At 45.5% G+C, this 18,929-nt stretch overlaps 1 protein-coding gene across 4 annotated transcripts in view; it reads left to right on the top strand.

Annotated features, from left to right (window-relative positions):
• Positions 1-18,929, top strand: part of FGFRL1 (fibroblast growth factor receptor like 1) — a 255,180-nt gene that overhangs the window by 27,810 nt on the left and 208,441 nt on the right. The window contains exons 1-2 of one of the 4 annotated variants that reach the window (XM_077477956.1): positions 8,448-8,666; positions 14,178-14,273. In XM_077477956.1, coding sequence (XP_077334082.1) covers positions 14,213-14,273 — 61 coding nt within the window. In that variant the 5' untranslated portion in view covers positions 8,448-8,666; positions 14,178-14,212. Of the gene's footprint in view, positions 1-8,447; positions 8,667-11,192; positions 11,329-14,177; positions 14,274-18,929 lie in introns of those variants that run through there. The other 3 variants (XM_077477953.1, XM_077477955.1, XM_077477954.1) reach the window with 3 other exon arrangements.

The following is an 18,929-nucleotide window of genomic DNA, read 5'->3' as shown; positions in this document are numbered from 1 at the left end:
GGAGGGTTATAAACCCCGTCAATGTTTTTTTTTTTGCCATTTATGTCTCTATCGGGGAGATTTCCCCTCACTTCCTGTCCCAAAACAGGAAGCGAGAGGAATTCCTCCAAAGTGAGGGAATCCCTGGTTGTTGCCAGAACTAGTGTGTCCCCATTTGAAGATTTTCCCTTCCATTTCTTTTCTGGTGACATCCACATCAGGACCATTTGATGATCTGAGCCACCTGACCAGAACTGACCCGATGACTGGGACCAGCTAATGGTGAAGACCATTCCTAGACCAGGACTGCCTGATGATTATTAGAACTCTCTGATGATCTGGACCACCTGATGACCAGGACCATGTGAATGATCTAATGACCAGGACTATCTGATGATCTAATGACCAGGACTATCAGATGACTAGGACCATCCAATGACTAGAACTTTAGGACTGTCTGATAATTTGATTGTCAAGACCATTTGAAGGCCAGGGCCGTCCGATGGTTAATATCATCTGATGATCTAGACCACCTGATGACTAGGACCATCTGATGACCAGGACAATCAGATGACTAGGACCATCCAATGACTAGGACTGTCTAATAATTTGATTGTCAAGACCATTTGAAGACCAGGACCGTCCGATGATTAAGATCATCTGATGATTTAGACCACCTGATGACTAGGACCATCTGATGACCAGGACTATCTGATGAATAGGACCATCCGATGACTAGGACTGTGTGATGATTTGATGATAAATACCATTTGAAGATAAGGACCATGTGATGATCACGATCATCTGATGATTTCAACTACCTGATGACCAGGACCATCTGATGATTTGATGATCAGGACCATCTAACGATCAACACCAGCTGATAAACAGCACTGTCAGATGACTTGATGATTACAATAATCTTATGGTTTGATGACCAGAACTATCTGATGACCAGGACTATCTGATGATCAAGACTATCTGATGACCAGGATTATCTGCTGATCTGATGACTAGGACCATTTACCGATCAAGACTAGCTGATAAACAGGACTGTCAGATTACATGATTAAGATCATCACCCAAAACGTGGCTTCTTTAGGAGTTATTGTAGCATAGGAAACTGTATACAAAACAAACAATAAAAATCCAATAATAGTATATATAACAATACATGAGTTTTACAGTAAGTCCATTATAGAAATGCATTGGTGTGCACAGCCTATTGCATTAGGTTATGCACCCCAGAGTACAAACGCACATGTACGATATAAGCAGAGCAGTGGACGGTGTCAGTAGAGCAAAGATTGGTGTCAGTAGGCCAGTGGATGGTGTCAGTATTTTATTTTTTTATACATTTTTACAATATTTTTTTACTAATTGTTTACAATTTTTTTAGGAGCCTCGTTTTTGGGCTTTGGTGAAATATCAAGGGTCTAAACAGACCCCTGATGTCTCATTTTTGAGGACAGATATTCCCCATTTCCTTTCTCTGCAGTAGTGGCGACTTGTGCTCAATTTTCAGGACTTATGACTAGCAGCCAATCGGGTCTGAGGATCCGCTTCCTGATTGGACGGGAGGAGAAACAGGAAGACATTAGCGAATATTATTTTGCTAATGTCACACAACTGGGTGGGCTCTGGGCGCAGTGCTCTCTGCTAGGTGTCATGCAGTGTGCTCTGTGCTTGGTGTCATACAGTGTGCTCTGTGTTGGGTGTCATGTAGTGTGTGCTCTGTGCTGGGTGTCCTGCAGGGTGTGCTCTGTGCTGGGTGTCCTGCAGGGTGTGCTCTGTGCTGGGTGTCATGGAGTGTGTGCTCTATGCTGGGTGTCATGTATTGTGTGCTCTGTGCTGAGTGTCATGGAGTGTGTGCTCTGTGCTGGGTGTCATGCAGGGCGTGCTCTGTGCTGGGTGTCATGCAGTATGCTCTGTGCTGGGTGTCATGTAGTGTGTGCTCTGTGCTGGGTGTCATGCAGGGTGTGCTCTGTGCTGGGTGTCATGCAGTGTTTGCTCTGTACAGGGTGTCATGCAGGGTGTGCTCTGTGCTTGGTGTCATGTAGTGTGTGCTCTGTGCTTGGTGTCATGTAGTGTGCGATCTATGCAGGGTGTCATGCAGGGTGTCATGCAGGGTGTGCTCTGTGCTTGATATCATGTAGTGTGTGCTCTGTGCTGGGTGTCATGTAGTGGGTGCTCTGTGCTGGGTGTCATGCAAGGTGTGCTCTGTGCTGGGTGTCATGCAGTGTGTGCTATGTGCTGGGTGTCATGCAGTGTGCTCTGTGCTATGTAGTGTGTGCTCTGTGCTGGGTGTCATGCAGTGTGCTCTGTGCTGGCTGTCATGCAGGGTGTGCTCTGTGCTGGGTGTCAAGCAGGGTGTGCTCTGTGCTGGGTGTCATCCAGTGTGCTCTGTGCTGGGTGTCATGCAGGGTATGCTCTGTGCTATGCAGTGTGTGCTCTGTGCTGGGTGTCATGCAGTGTGTGCGCTGTGCTGAGTGTCATGCAGTGCGGTCTGTTCTGGGGGTCATGCAGGGTGTGCTCTGTGCTGGGTGTCATGCAGGGTATGCTCTGTGCTATGTAGTGTGTGCTCTGTGCTGGGTGTCATGCAGTGTGTGCTCTGTGCTGAGTGTCATGCAGTGCGGTCTGTTCTGGAGGTCATGCAGGGTGTGCTCTGTGCTGGGTGTCATGCAGGGTGTGCTCTGTACTGGGTGTCATGTAGTGTGTGCCATGGGAGTCTTGGGGTGTCATGCAGTGTGCTCTGAATTATGTGCTCTGTGCTGGGTGACATTCAGTGTGCTCTGTGCTGGTTGTCATGTATTATGTGCTCTGTGATGGTGCCATGCAGTGTGCTCAGTGCTGGGTGTCAAGCAGGGTGTGCTCTGTGCTAGATGTCATGTATTCTGTGCTCTGTGCTGGTTGTCATGTAGTGTGTGCCATGGGTGTCTTGGGGTGTCATGCAGTGTGCTCTGAATTGTGTGCTCTGTGCTAGGTGACATTCAGTGTGCTCTGTGCTGGTTGTCATGTATTGTGTGCTGTGTGATGGGTGTCATGCAGTGTGCTCGGTGCTGGGTGTCAGGCAGGGTGTGCACTGTGCTGGATGTCATGTATTGTGTGCTCTGTGCTGGGTGTCATGCAGTGTGCTTTGTGCTGGGTGTCATGTAGTGTGTGCTCTGTGCTTGGTGTCATGCAGTGTGCTCTGTGCTGGGTGGTATGCAGTGTGCTCTGTGCTGGGTGTCATGCAGGGTGTGCTCTGTGCTTGGTGTCATGTAGTATGTGCTCTGTGCTAGGTGTCGTGCAGGGTGTGCTTTGTGCTGGGTGTCATGCAAGGTATGCTCTGTGCTGGGTGTCATGCAGTGTGTTCTGTGCTGGCTCTCATGCAGTGTGTGCTCTGTGCTGGGTGTCATGCAGTGTGCTCTGTGCTGGGTGTCATTTCAAGGGTCTAAACAGACCCCTGATGTCTCATTTTTTGAGGACAGATATTCCCCATTTCCTTTCTCTGCAGCAGTGGCGACTTGTGCTCAATTTTCAGGACTTATGACTAGCAGCCAATCGGGTCTGAGGATCCACTTCCTGATAGGACGGGAAGAGAAACAGGAAGACATTAGCGAATATTATTTTGCTAATGTCACACAACTGGGTGGGCTCTGGGCGCAGTGCTCTCTTCTAGGTGTCATGCAGTGTGCTCTGTGCTAGGTGTCATGCAGTGTGCTCTGTGCTTCGTGTCATGCAGTGTGCTCCTTGTCATGCAGGGAGTGCTCTGTGCTGGGTGTCATGCAGTGTGCTCTGTGTTGGGTGTCATGTAGTGTGTGCTCTGTGCTGGGTGTCCTGCAGGGTGTGCTCTGTGCTGGGTGTCATGGAGTGTGTGCTCTATGCTGGGTGTCATGTATTGTGTGCTCTGCGCTGAGTGTCATGGAGTGTGTGCTCTGTGCTGGGTGTCATGCAGGGTGTGCTCTGTGCTGGGTGTCATGCAGTGTGCTCTGTGCTGGGTGTCATGTAATGTGTGCTCTGTGCTGGGTGTCATGTAATGTGTGCTCTGTGCTGGGTGTCATGCAGTATGCTCTGTGCTGGGTGTCATGTAATGTGTGCTCTGTGCTGGGTGTCATGCAGTGTGCTCTGTGCTGGGTGTTATGCAGGGTGTGCTCTGTGCTGGGTGTCATGTAGTGTGTGCTATGTGCAGGGTGTCATGCAGGGTGTGCTCTGTGCTTGGTGCCATGCAGTGTGTGCTCTGTGCTTGGTGTCATGTAGTGTGTGACATCTGTGCTGGGTGTCATGCAGGGTATGCTCTGTGCTGAGTGTCATGGAGTGTGTGTGCTCTATGCTGGGTGTCATGTATTGTGTGTTCTGTGCTGAGTGGAGTGTGTGCTCTATGATGGGTGTCATGCAGTGTGCTCTGTGCTGGGTGTCATGTAGTGTGTGCTCAGTGCTTGGTGTCATGCAGTGTGCTCTGTGCTGGGTGTCATGTATTGTGTGCTCTGTGATGGGTGTCATGCAGTGTGCTCTGTGCTGGGTGTCATGTAGTGTGTGCTCTGTGCAGGGTGTCATGCAGTGTGCTATGTGCTGGGTGTCATGCAGGGTGTGCTCTGTGCTGGGTGTCATGTAGTGTGTGCACTGTGCAGGGTATCATGCAGGGTGTGCTCTGTGCTTGATGTCATGTAGTGTGTGCTCTGTGCTGGGTGTCATGTAGTGGGTGCTCTGTGCTGGGTGTCATGCAAGGTGTGCTCTGTGCTGGGTCTCATGCAGTGTGCTCTGTGCTGGGTGTCATGGAGTGTGTGCTCTATGCTGGGTGTCATGTATTGTGTGCTCTGCGCTGAGTGTCATGGAGTGTGTGCTCTGTGCTGGGTGTCATGCAGGGTGTGCTCTGTGCTGGGTGTCATGCAGTGTGCTCTGTGCTGGGTGTCATGTAATGTGTGCTCTGTGCTGGGTGTCATGTAATGTGTGCTCTGTGCTGGGTGTCATGCAGTATGCTCTGTGCTGGGTGTCATGTAATGTGTGCTCTGTGCTGGGTGTCATGCAGTGTGCTCTGTGCTGGGTGTCATGCAGGGTGTGCTCTGTGCTGGGTGTCATGTAGTGTGTGCTATGTGCAGGGTGTCATGCAGGGTGTGCTCTGTGCTTGGTGCCATGCAGTGTGTGCTCTGTGCTTGGTGTCATGTAGTGTGTGACATCTGTGCTGGGTGTCATGCAGGGTATGCTCTGTGCTGAGTGTCATGGAGTGTGTGTGCTCTATGCTGGGTGTCATGTATTGTGTGTTCTGTGCTGAGTGGAGTGTGTGCTCTATGATGGGTGTCATGCAGTGTGCTCTGTGCTGGGTGTCATGTAGTGTGTGCTCAGTGCTTGGTGTCATGCAGTGTGCTCTGTGCTGGGTGTCATGTATTGTGTGCTCTGTGATGGGTGTCATGCAGTGTGCTCTGTGCTGGGTGTCATGTAGTGTGTGCTCTGTGCAGGGTGTCATGCAGTGTGCTATGTGCTGGGTGTCATGCAGGGTGTGCTCTGTGCTGGGTGTCATGTAGTGTGTGCACTGTGCAGGGTATCATGCAGGGTGTGCTCTGTGCTTGATGTCATGTAGTGTGTGCTCTGTGCTGGGTGTCATGTAGTGGGTGCTCTGTGCTGGGTGTCATGCAAGGTGTGCTCTGTGCTGGGTCTCATGCAGTGTGCTCTGTGCTGGGTGTCATGCAGTGTGCTCTGTGCTATGTAGTGTGTGCTCTGTGCTGGGTGTCATGCAGTATGCTCTGTGCTGGGTGTCATGCAGGGTGTGCTCTGTGCTGGGTTTCATGCAGGGTGTTCTCTGTGCTGGGTGTCATCCAGTGTGCTCTGTGCTGGGTGTCATGCAGGGTATGCTATGTAGTGTGTGCTCTGTGCTGGGTGTCATTCAGTTTGGTCTGTTCTGGGGGTCATGCAGGGTGTGCTCTGTGCTGGGTGTCATGTAGTGTGTGCTCTGTGCTGGGTATCATGCAGGGTGTGCTCTGTGCTGGGTTTCAGGCAGGGTGTGCTCTGTGCTGGGTGTCATGTATTGTGTGTTCTGTGCTGGGTGTCATGTATTCTGTGCTCTGTGCTGGTTGTCATGTAGTGTGTGCCATGGGTGTCTTGGGGTGTCATGCAGTGTGCTCTGAATTGTGTACTCTGTGCTGGGTGACATTCAGTGTGCTCTGTGCTGGTTGTCATGTATTGTGTGCTCTGTGATGGGTGTCATGCAATGTGCTCAGTGCTGGGTGTCAGGCAGGGTGTGCTCTGTGCTGGTTGTCATGTAGTGTGTGCCATGGGTGTCTTGGGGTGTCATGCAGTGTGCTCTGAATTGTGTGCTCTGTGCTGGGTGACATTCAGTGTGCTCTGTGCTGGTTGTCATGTATTGTGTGCTCTGTGCTGGGTGTCATGCAGTGTGCTCTGTGCTGGGTGGTATGCAGTGTGCTCTGTGCTGGGTGTCATGCAGGGTGTACTCTGTGCTATGTAGTGTGTGCTCTGTGCTGGGTTTCATGCAGGCTGGGCTCTGTGCTGGGTGTCATGCAGTGTGCGCTGTGCTGGTAGACATGCAGGGTGTACTCTGTGCTGGGTGTCATGCAGTGTGTGGTCTGTGCAGGGTGTCATGCAGGGTGTGCTCTGTGCTGGGTGTCATGTAGTATGTGCTCTGTGCTGGGTGTCATGCAGGGTGTGCTCTGTGCTGGGTGTCATGCAAGGTGTGCTCTGTGCTGGGTGTCATGCAGTGTGTTCTGTGCTGGCTCTCATGCAGTGTGTGCTCTGTGCTGGGTGTCATGCAGTGTGGTCTGTGCTGGGTGTCATGTATTGTGTGCTCTGTGCTGGGTGACATTCAGTGTGCTCTGTACTGGTTGTCATGCAGGGTGTGCTCTGTGCTGGGTGTCATGCAGTGTGCTCTATTCTGGGTGTCATGAAGGGTGTTCTCTGTGCTGGGTGTCATGTAGTGTGTGCTCTGTGCTGGGTGTCATGCAGTGTGCTCTATGCTGGGTGTCAGGCAGGGTGTGCTCTGTGCTGGGTGTCATGTATTGTGTGTTCTGTGCTGGGTGTCATGTAGTGTGTGCTCGGTGCTGGGTGTCATGCAGAGTATGCTCTGTGCTATGTAGGGTGTGCTCTGTGCTATGTAGGGTGTGCTCTGTGCTATGTAGAGTGTGCTCTGAGCTATGTAGCGTGTGCTCTGTGCTGGGTGTCATGCAGGGTGTGCTCTGTGCTATGTAGGGTGTTCTCTGAGCTATGTAGAGTGTGCTCTGTGCTATGTTGGGTGTGCTCTGTAGGGTGTGCTCTGTGCAGGGTGTCATATAGCGTGTGCTCTTTGCTATGCAGGGTGCGCTCTGTGTTGGGTGTCATGCAGGGTGTGTTCTGTGTTGTGTGCTCTGTGCTGGGTGTTATGCAGTGTGCTCTGTGCTATGTAGGGTGTGCTCTGTGCTGGGTGTCATGCAGGGTGTGCTCTGTGTTGTGTGCTCTGTGCTGGGTATTATGCAGTGTGCTCTGTGCTGGTGTTATGCAGTGTGCTCTGTGCTATGTAGGGTGTGCTATGCAGGGTGTGCCCTGTGCTGGGTATCATGCAGGGTGTGCTCTGTGCTATACGTTGTGTGCTCTGTGCTATGTAGGGTGTGCTTTGTGCTGGGTGTCATGCAGTGTGCTCTGTGCTATGCAGGGTGTGCTCTGTGCTGGGTGTTATGCAGTGTGCTCTGTGGTGTGTGCTCTGTGCTGGGTGTTATGTAGTGTGCTCTGTGCTGTGTTGTGTGCTATGTAGGGTGTGCTCTGTGCTGGGTGTTATGCAGTGTGCTCTGTGCTGTGTGCTCTGTGCTGGGTGTTATGCAGTGTGCTCTGTGGGGTGTGCTCTGTGCTGGGTGTTATGCAGTGTGCTCTGTGCTGTGCGGGGTGTGCTCTGTGCTGGGTGTTATGCAGTGTGCTCGGTGCTATGTGGGTTGTGCTCTGTGCTGGGTGTTATGTAGTGTGCTCTGTGTTGTGTTGTGTGCTCTGTGCTATGTAGGGTGTGCTCTGTGCTATGTGCTGGGTGTTATGCAGTGTGCTCTGTGCTATGTGTTGTGTGCTCTGTGCTGGGTGTTATGCAGTGTGCTCTGTGGGGTGTGTTCTTTGCTGGGTGTTATGCAGTGTGCTCTGTGGGGTGTGCTCTGTGCTGGGTGTTATGCAGTGTGCTCTGTGGGGTGTGCTCTGTGCTGGGTGTTATGCAGTGTGCTCTGTGCTGTGCGGGGTGTGCTCTGTGTTGTGTGCTCTGTGCTTGGTGTTATGCAGTGTGCTCTGTGCTATGTGGGGTGTGCTCTGTGCTCCTCTGTAGTACACGGTGTTGAATGCCTCCTGCGTCCCCCCCAGCGCTCGGACTTTCCGCTCTTCTCCACCTTCTCAGCGCAACAGCTGCAGCTCTCTAAGAGTTAAATCCCTCTCTTGCCGTTATAGGCTGGGAGGGCAGAGCGCCGAGCCGCCATTGGCTAGAAGTTTGAGGTGGGCGGGCTCTGCTGCTCTGCTCTGCGGTCCCTTCTATCACAAAGCCTGCGGGGAGTGCAGAGCGAGGCTGCCGCGGGGCTTCCCTGGATCTCATTGTGTGTCATCGCCCGGCCCCCCCTCCCCCCCCCCACACTCCGGGCACAGGACATTACAGGAGGGATGAGGGCAGCCTGAGGACCGACATGGTGTGAGGAGGAGGAGGAGGAGGAGAGCCTGACCGGAGCACCGGACACCGAGCACCACCTGGGACCGGCCTGGAGGTACGACCCCCCCATCTACTCCATTCATTATATATATATATATATATATACTGTATGTCCCATAGATCACATCCCAATACTATTCATTATATAATAATACATCCAATAATAGAATGTATTATATATCCAATAACACACCCCACACTACTCTATATATCCAATAATGCAATCTATATCCAATACACCCAATAATAATACTATTCATTATATACCCAATATTACATCCCACAATACCTCCAGTAATAGAACATTCATTAATAATACGTCCAATAATTGTACAATTAATAATACTATTCATGATACATCCCATAATAATAATAATAATATATGCTAAAAATGTATTTATTATATACCCAATAATACTTCCCATAATACCTCCAGTGATAGAACATTCAATATTAATATGTCCATTAATACAATTGATTATACATCCAATATAAATGCAGTAATACACCCAATATACATCCAATAATAATCTATCCAGTAATAATACACCCAATAGTACATAATACACACAATAATAATAATACATCTAATTCACATCCAATAATGCAGTTCAATATACATCCAGTAATACATCCCAGATACATAATACATCCAATAATAACAATGTATCCAATTGTAATACACACAATAATACATGCAGAATAGACCCAATAATACTCCCAATATACATCCAGTAGTACATTATACATCCAGGATTACAGAGCATTTCCTGCTGGGGTCACTGTGAGGAGCAATGCTAGAGTCCCATATGGATCATTATAAGACAGGCTGCTAATATCTCATATACGATATAATGACAAATGCTCCTCACACCTATCCTATTCTCCCATATACAGTATTCTGCACTCCTATCCTATTCTCCCATATGGACTGAGAATCAGATACAGAATTTCCTCCCCGATATACCCAATAGTAATGGATCAGGTGATATACAGAATCCCTCTATACCTGCTTATTACTAAATCCAGAGTTCCCCCCCATACCTGATCATTATTATATTAAGCCATATGGAACCCCCCCCCCCCACACATACTTGCTTCCTCTATATATCTATATACCAATCATTTCTAGACCCCCTCCAATACCTGTATATTACTAGATCAGGATAAAGTTAGAATCCCCCCTTTCTTACACTCATTACTGTATCAGGCCATATGGAGAATTCCCTCCTATACCTGTTTATTAATAGACCAGACAGTATACAGAACCCCCCCTATACATACTCAGTACTAGATCAGGATAAACTCAGAATCCCCCTCTATACCTGTTTATTACTAGATCAGACTTAATACAAAAACCCCCCTTATATTTTGTTTATTACTAAACCCCAAATCCCCCTATACCTGTTTATTACTAAGTTCAGAATCCCCCTATACCTGTTTATTACTAAATTCAGAATCCCCCTACTATACCTTTATTATTTCTAAATTCTCAGTCCCCCTATACCTGTTTATAACTATTCTCCCCCCCCCCCCTACATCTCACGCCGACCCCCTGTTGCGGTATACAGTTCCTTGTAACACATGCTCACGTCCTGTCCCTGATTTCCGGAGAGGTTGTCCCTGTGGATGTATGTCCCTTTAAAGATCCCTAATTTAACACCTCCAGGTTGTATTCAGTCTCCACTATGTATTGATGTTATTTTGGTTTATTAGGATTATTTCAGATGTAAATACCACCTTAATATTACCCTGTTTACTAAACATGACATGATGGGATGGTGGAGGTGTACCACCTAACCCTAGAAATGGTTTTAAAACCATCTAGACCTTGTGTGAAATGTCTCCATGCATATTCACCTATATACTGAATAATGACTACCTACCGCGTGTATGAGCACCAACCAGGACCGTCACCACCTAGAGCATTGTAACACCTCTACCAATACATTTCATTATATTTGTATTCACACATCTCTTCTCTAGCCCTTAATGATGTCAGATGCCATGCATTGGTTAAGCAAATATGACTTGCATATGTTTTACTGTATCCAACCCTTGGGCCACGGACTCCATAAGCCACGGATAATGACATTATTAACCAAACAATGTAGGCCATCATCATCATCATCGCCTGAATTACATTCTATATTAATCACAAGGATGGTGTCAGAAACATAATATATTCATTATGGGAACGGTTTCAAGAGTTTCCAAAGGAAAAGCATAATGTGCTAGTTCTGTAGTAATTAGCTGGACACCCAACGGCTAGATATGTGTATGACACGGGAATAATGTAGATTGGTCGGTTGGTGTTGTGAACTTAAAATGAGTAATTTAGGGCGATTGGCACACTGGGCAGGTGTTTATAGAATACAGATAATGTTCTTCTCGCATTGTTTGGCATTATTGGTATTGGCCGTGTTTCGTATTTTTGGTTCCTTGCCAGAATTAGGTGCGAGGTTGAAGGTCCTCCTCTACCCAGATCATGGTGTATCTAGTGGTAGTTCATATTGCCAGTGTTTCATATTTTTGGTTCCTTGTAAATAGGTAGAAGGTTGAAGGGTCTCCTCTATACAGCTCATGTTGTATCTAGTAGTAGTTCATCACATTCAAGTGGACTTGTTCTATAACGTGGAAGACGTTGCGTAGCTTCTCCAAGCCCATTCTTCACTTCTAACGAGTCGGGTTTTGTCCTTCAAAAAGTCCAATTGAAGGTGAATCACTACCGCTACATTTGGAATAATTTGATTAATTAGGAATAGCGATGAATGAAAACATTTTTAATTTTCGTGAGGAAATTTCAGAAACCGGTAGCATGTGCTGAATGTATTTGAGAATGTGTTTTCTAAAGATTTCTACTCGAATATGTTGTGATTGTCTCCTAATGCGAAGTTCTTGAGTTACTTCCTGCCTCGGGTGATCAGATCCAAGTCTTCGAACCAAAACTTTCTTGGAAGTTGTAAGTCACTTTTCAACTCTGCTGACCTTCGGAAACAGCTATGCTTTGCACCGGCTGATCGTAACTCTTTTGCTTTCCTTTCGTGCTGTCAAGTGTATTTAACAGAAGGTGCCGAGGAAGACTTTTAAAGACTTTTAAAGGGTCATTCATGGCGATGATCAATATTCTTTTCACTAGAAGCTTAAACTAACGCTGGCCAATCGTTTGCTTTGGAACATCTGGATATTTTGACTTCGCTAAATGGAAGAACATCCAAGAGCCCAATAGAGAAGCAGGGGACAGTGTAGCATTCATGAACGCTCCTGAGTCAATGTGTGTTACTGTAGCCCCACTGTGCTCGCTCAATACGGCTTTTCATAGGGGGCTATCAATGTGACTATACTGTATGGGAATCGTAGAGCACGTGGGGGCTATTTTCTGCTTTTCTTTTCGCTCGAGCCGACGTGGATTTGTCCTATTAACCTTTTCGAAGGCCAGCAGAGAGAGTTCACGAAAGGCAGCTTGCAGGGGCCTTTTCCTGTCTGATGCACGACTGAGAGGCCCCCATTGGAAATTTGTACGCCAAAATACAAGGTGTAATTATTTAACGCGCTGGATTCAATGCGAGGATTGTTGTGTGTCCCCAGGGTAGACAGCCTTTACAAGAGCCAGGAATTCAGACAACTGTTTAGAGAGTGAGAGTGAGCCCAGTGTATGCGGCTGTAATTAATGCACACCTTTGGGCTGTTTTGCGGAGCATTTGTAAATCCCGACGGCCTTTGACATCTATTTTGTACAGTTAATTGGTGGCAACGGCACTTTGTCCCGAGTGTCACGGGAAGGATTGGGCAAGCGAAAGAACCCTCGGAGAGAGGATTACATACCAAAGCACTATCTGACTAATGGTGGGGACTAGGGATTCGGTACTAAAGAGTGTACAATTTTGAAGATCAACCTTTAACGCCTAGTCGGAGTATGTTAAAGAATTGAGAATTTTTTTTATTTTTTTTATTTTTTATCATGGGCAAGTGAAAGAACCTGTTTTTCGGAGACAGGATTATGTACCAAAGCACTATCTGATTGGGGAAGACGCAGGGGTATATATACATAGGGTGCTCATTTATAAGATCAGTCTTTAACCTGGATTCACACTTGCCCATCTGCACTTTTCATGTGTTTTTTGTGTGTGCATTTTTTAATGCGCTTTGATTTGTTTTCATGCCTTTCTCACATTTTTAGTACACTTTTTATTTGATTTTAATGCCTTTTTTGTATGTTTTATTTTTTATTTTTTTTGGTGCACTTTTAACATAATTTTGATGTTTTTTAATGCCTTTTTTATACTTTTTCGTTTTGCCCAATAACAAGCAATATCTCCTGTGTGTCTTGGGGAGGAACCCTGTTATAGCAAAAAAGGGTCAAAAATGCTTCTTAAGGCTGGATTCACACCTATGCAGTTTTAGTGCTTTTTGCTGATTTGCACTACAGTCCATTTAACACGGTTTCCTATGGAACACGTTCTGTAGTACAAATCTGCAAAATGCAAAAAGCACTAAAAAGGCATAGGTGTGACTCCAGCCTAAATGGATGTAGATGAACCTTTGGTGTGATTCTTTTAAAGTCTCTGGGGCCAAAAACGCACCAATTCGCACCAGAAGGACGAGTGAAATCTGCATAGATGTGAACAGGCACCATAGGAAAGTATGAGATTCCTCTTGCCCTGCAATAAAAAAAATTGCACGGATGTGAATAGGGTTTAGCATCTCGGCAGCTACAGAAAAAAAAAAGAAACTATTATCTTCTATGTTCATTCTGTCACCTGTTAGCTCTTTAAAATACATTCACTGACACAACAATAAAATGATGAAGAAATTTGATTTTATTGGATATGTTTTATAACAGAAAGTAGAAAATACTTTTTTTTTTCTTTTTTCTTCAAAATGTTCTGTCTTTTACTGTATATATAATAAAAAATAAAAATCCCAGTGGTGGTCAGATATCACCAAACGACAGCTCTATTTGTATGAAAAAAATTAATAAAAATTTCATTTGGGTACAATGTTACATGACCGTGCAATTTCCAGTTAAATCAGCACAGTGCTGAATAGCAAAAAATGCCCTTGTCGTGAAGGGGGTAAAACCTTCCCAGAGCTCAAGCGATTAATATATGAGAGAGAGAGAGAGAGAGAGAGAGAGAGAGAGAGAAGGGGGGGGGGGAGAGAGAGAGAAAAAGAAAGAGGGGGGGAGAGAGAGAAAGAGAGGGGGGGAGAGAGAGAGCGAGCGCACATGTAAGTTCCGTTTTTGGATATTTCATACAAACAATATATGCAAAGTGCAGGGACTGGCAGCAACCAATCCGATTTTAGCTTTTGTCAGTTTTTGTGCTGTCGGCCAGTGTAAGATGATAGCTGATTGGTTACTCTGTGATTTAATGTTTATTTTTTTCTGCATTCAGTGAGCTGACTTCAGTTTCTAGCCTGAAGAATTTTTATGTTTTTGCTAAGATATACAGACCAGAGTAATGATTTTTTTTTTCTAATTTAAAGCAATATTATTTTTTGCTCTTTGAAGATGGTCATAAATAAGTATTGAATTCAGATGTTTTTTTTTTTCTTTGCCTTTTAGGTATTTATTGAAAGACATTAAACGGGTCCTTCGTGATGGAATTTCAGTTTGTCCTTCTTATTGTTGGAATAATTGCGTTTTCAGACTCTGCAAGAGGTAAGCGTGTTAATTGTAAGCACATCCAGTACTGTCTCTTGTGGTTTGATGGTAAATACCAAACTGTATTTGCTTGTTTTTTTTTTGTTTTTTACATTGAAGGTAAAGAGATTTCCTTTTGGAACGTTTGTAGATTGGCTCATCTGCCTATTATTGCCCGGTGGCTCGTTAGGTTGGATAGAGCAGATGTGGTTTCCGTTTTTTTTGTCTATCAAAGGGGCTGATTTTTTTTTTAGGATAAGAACTTCAGATAATAAAGCAATTCCACTAATGGATGTATCTGAACGACCTCTTTAGAAGTTTAATCCTGGGCTTCTTTTGTCTTGTCTTTGGTAAAGCAAACAATCAATTGGGGGCACTATCTCACAAGTGCCAATTCTGACGGCTTCCAGGGTGTTGCACCTATTTTATCACTGGAGGGGGATAATGGACTTGTGTAAACAAGAAGCCCAGCAGCTGTCTTTGGAGGTGGTTTGGCTATCTCGGTAGAAGCTTCCTTCTTAAATGGTTTATAGCTGTTAAGATGTAATCTGTACTATGGGGAAGCTGGAGTGAGTAAAATGCTGATGATCTGGAGATGTGGACTTCTTTTGGTGGAATTTGCAGTTGGGCACCTGTTTAGGAACTTGTGGAGGAGTTCTTGACTGCTTGGTTGCACCTCAATAATATATGACTGTAGTCATTTCCCAAGATGGTCCTGGGCACTGGTTGGTTGGATGTGCTGTTAAGCAAATTGCTAATGTTATTTCAGGGCTGGACAAATCCCAGGAGAAAAGGTAGCCAGAAACCAGACACCTGGTTAACCTCTTGGCCCTGTGATTTGGTGTCAGTGGGGAAACATGTTGTCTGGTGTTTAAAAATTACCTGTTGTCTCCTAAATTTTACAGAGTGGTCGTTGAATTCTAATTTGCCAAACTCCCTTGTAAGTTATTTATTATACTATTGCCTTGGATAGCATGTGAGTTCAGTAACTGCTTAAAGTATATCCCTAGGCAAAACTTTCTTTTCTTTGTTATTGGATAGGAGGGAAGGGTTAGATCCTCTTTCAAATTCTAATTTCTGCTGGGAAGAGTAACTCCTCTCTTAGTACTGATGATCGTTTGCAATGAGAAAGTGAGGGAATATCCGCAATTTTAGAGTTGTCCCCCAAAACAAGGAGGCTTTTTTTTTTCAATGGGGCACCTGTTTCAGGAACCACTAGGGATCTAAGCCCTTGTACACACGGTCGGAGATTCCGTCGGAATGTTTCCTATCGGTCCGTTTTGTCGGATATTCCGACTGTGTGTAGTCTGCATCGGACTGTTTCCGTCGAAATATCCGACGGACCAACTTTTCCAACTTGCCCGTAAAATTTTCCAACAAAATGCTCCGATCGAACATACTCCGATCATGTGTAGCCTACTCCGACGGACAAAGTGCCACGCATGCTCAGATCAAATTCCTAGACCAAAGCTATTGGCTACTAGCCTGAACGTAGTCCCGTCGTAACGAAATAACGTCATCACGTTATGTGTAATCGGATTTTCCGACAACTTAGTTCGACCGTGTGTATGCAACATCACTTCCGGACCTCTTCCGGAATTAATCCGTCGGAATAACTCCGACGGATTTGGTTGTAGGAATCTCCGACCGTGTGTACAAGGGCTAAGAGGAGAATTCCTCTCTCTTTGAAAGATTTACATCTTTCTTCATATTGGTGACCCTTATTAATGAAGACAAATGTAAGAGGAAATCTAAAATTTAGACCTGTCCCCAAAACAAGAGGTGAAGGTGCATTTTTACAGGGGACACCCATTCTAGGAACAACGGTCTAGGAGGTGAATTCCTCTCATCTTGAAAAATTCCCATCATTATTTGTACTGGTGACCCTTATCATTGAAAAAGAAAGTAAGGGGAAATCCAACAATTTAGAGTTTGTCTCTCAAATCAAGAGGTGGAGGTAAATCTTTCAGTTGGGACACTGATTTCAGGGACAACTGTCTAAGCTCTTGTACACACGGTCGGACATTCCGACAACAAAATCCGTCAGATTTTGTCCGAAACTGGTGTTGCATACACATGGTTGGACAAAGTTGTCGGAAAATCCAATCGTTCGTAACGTGATGACGTTATTTAGTTACGACGGGACTATGTTCAGGCTAGTAGCCAATAGCTTTGATCTAGGAATTTGATCTGAGCATGCATGGCACTTTGTCCGATCGGAATTCTCTACAAACGATGGGACAAAGTCCGATCGGATCATGTTGTGGGAAAATTTTTATATCCAGCTCTCAAACTTTGTTGGTCGGACATTCCTCTTACCTTGGAAGATTCACCCCCTGTTTGCACTTGCTTGTCAACAGAGAGCTGTCCCCAAAACAAGGGGTGAAGGTAAATCTTTCAATAGGGACACCCATTCTGGGGACAACTGTCTAACAGGTGAATTCCTCTCCCCTAGGGAGATTTCCGTTTTTGTACTGTTGACCCTTATCAATAAAAAAAGAAAGTAAGGAGAAATCCAACATTTTAGAGTTGTCCCTCAAATCATAAGGTGAAGTTAAACCCTTGTCTTGGGACATTTATTCTATGGACAACTGCATAAGAGGGAATTCCTCTCACCTTTGATTCATCCCATTATTTTCACTGGTGACCCTTGTCAATCAGAAAGAAAGGAGGAAAGCCAAAAGAGTAGTCCCTCAAATCAAGAGGGACTCTTTTAGTAGAGACAACTGCTTCGAGACAACTGAAGATGTGAATTCCTCTCCCCTTGGAAGATTCACATCTTTGTACTGGTGAACCTTATCAAAGAAAAAGAAAGTAAGGGTAAATCCAACATTTTAGAGTTGTCCCTGATATCAAGAGGTGGAGGTATATCTTTCGATTGGGACACTGATTCCAGGGACAGCTGTCTATGATAAAATTCCTCTCACCTTGGGAGGGTCATCCCTCTATTTGCACTGGTGATCATTGTCAAAGAAAAATAAATTGAGAGAAATTCCTCTTCCCTTGGGAGGTTCCCATCTTTGTTTGTATTGGTGACCCGTATCAATGGAAAATAAATTAAGGGGAAATACAACATGTTAGAGTTGTCCCTCAAATCCAGGAGGCAAATCCTTCTCTTGGGACACGAATTCCAGGGGCAACTGTCTAAGAGGGAATTCCTCTCAACTTGGGAGATTCACACCTCTATTTGCACTCTTGACCCTTGTCAGTCAGAAAGAAAGTGACAGAAAATCCAAATTTTGGAGTAGTCCCTCAAATCAAAAGGTAGAGGTAACTCTAGTAGAGACACCTTTTTTGGTACAACTGTCTAAGAGGTGAATTCCTCTCCCCTAGGGAGATTTCCATCTTTGTACTGTTGACCTTTATCAATTAAAAAGAAAGTAAGGGGAAATCCAACATTTTAGTGTAGTCCATCAAATCGAAAGGTGGAGGTAGATCTTTTAGTAGGGATACCTGTTCCAGAACAATTGTCTAAAGCCGTGTACACACGGTTGGAGAATCTGTCGGAATGCGTCTTATCAGATCGTGTCATCAGATAATCCGACTATGTGTGGTATGCATCGGACTGATTCTGTCCGAATCTCCGTCCGACCCAATTTTCCAACATGTTGGAAATATTTCCCGACCAACTGGGCCGGTCGGACCTAATCCGATCATGTGTAGAGAATTTTGATCGGACCAAGTGCCACGCATGCTCAGATCAAATTCCTACATCAAAGCTATTGGCTACTAGCCTGAATCTAGTCCCATCGTAATGAAATTACATCATCACGTTCTGAAAGATCGGATTTTTCCACAACTTAGTCCGACCATGTGTATGCAACAGTTTCGGACACAATCCGTCAGACTAAATCTGACTGACAAAATCCGACGGATTTGGTTGGCAGAATCTCCGACCATGTGTACAGGGGCTTAGTGGGGAATCCCTCTCACCTTGGGAGATTTTCTCTAACTTCCTCTGGTGTCCTCGGGACAGGAACTGAAGGGAAATTTTCTCATTGGTACAAAGACAACCAAAATAGACTGGCATGATCTTAACCCTTCCCGTATCTATCCAAAGCTAGTTTAGGCTATACATACACCTTGAAACTAAACTCTTTTATTTGACTCCATATCAACTGCATGGGTTGGCTGCTTGGGTGGGGTACATGCTCATGTGCTGGCAAAGAACAAGTGTTGAGATGTGCTTATCAGTTCCTTTGCTGCTCCTTTACTGTCCAATCACCAGGCTTTGGTTAGAGAAGCGATCAAGCTTCATTGCTTAACCGCAGTCGAGGATAGTGAGGTCACCATTGTGGTTCTGCTGTCTGACACAGCTTTGTGAACCTCAAGTCTGGCTGAGCAGAAAATACAAATGGTTTGGCAATTAAAACATCTCCTTTAAGCTGTCCATTCAATATTCATTCTGATTGTACAATCTCCTTTAGATCTACCATCAGCTTTGTAGTGGAAGGACCGATTGGATACAAATTGAACGGATAGTTTAGGTTTGTTCTTGGTAAATCTTAAATAGTTTGTAGAAAGATTGTACAGTCTAAATGTATAGTGTATGGGCAGCTATATGTGTGTGTATTTACCTCTTCCCCTGGAGTTCAACTTTAAGAGGGCCTTAGCTGACGATCTTGCTTGCATATGTAAATCTTATGACCGTTGAATGCAAGGGTTATGTATTAT

The sequence above is a fragment of the Lithobates pipiens genome, unplaced genomic scaffold, assembly GCF_037356315.1.
Source record: "Lithobates pipiens isolate NorthernLeopardFrog02 unplaced genomic scaffold, aLitPip1_a1.2 Scaffold_13, whole genome shotgun sequence".
Classification (NCBI taxonomy): Eukaryota; Metazoa; Chordata; class Amphibia; order Anura; family Ranidae; genus Lithobates; species Lithobates pipiens.
This window is presented reverse-complemented; position numbering and strand designations above follow the sequence as displayed.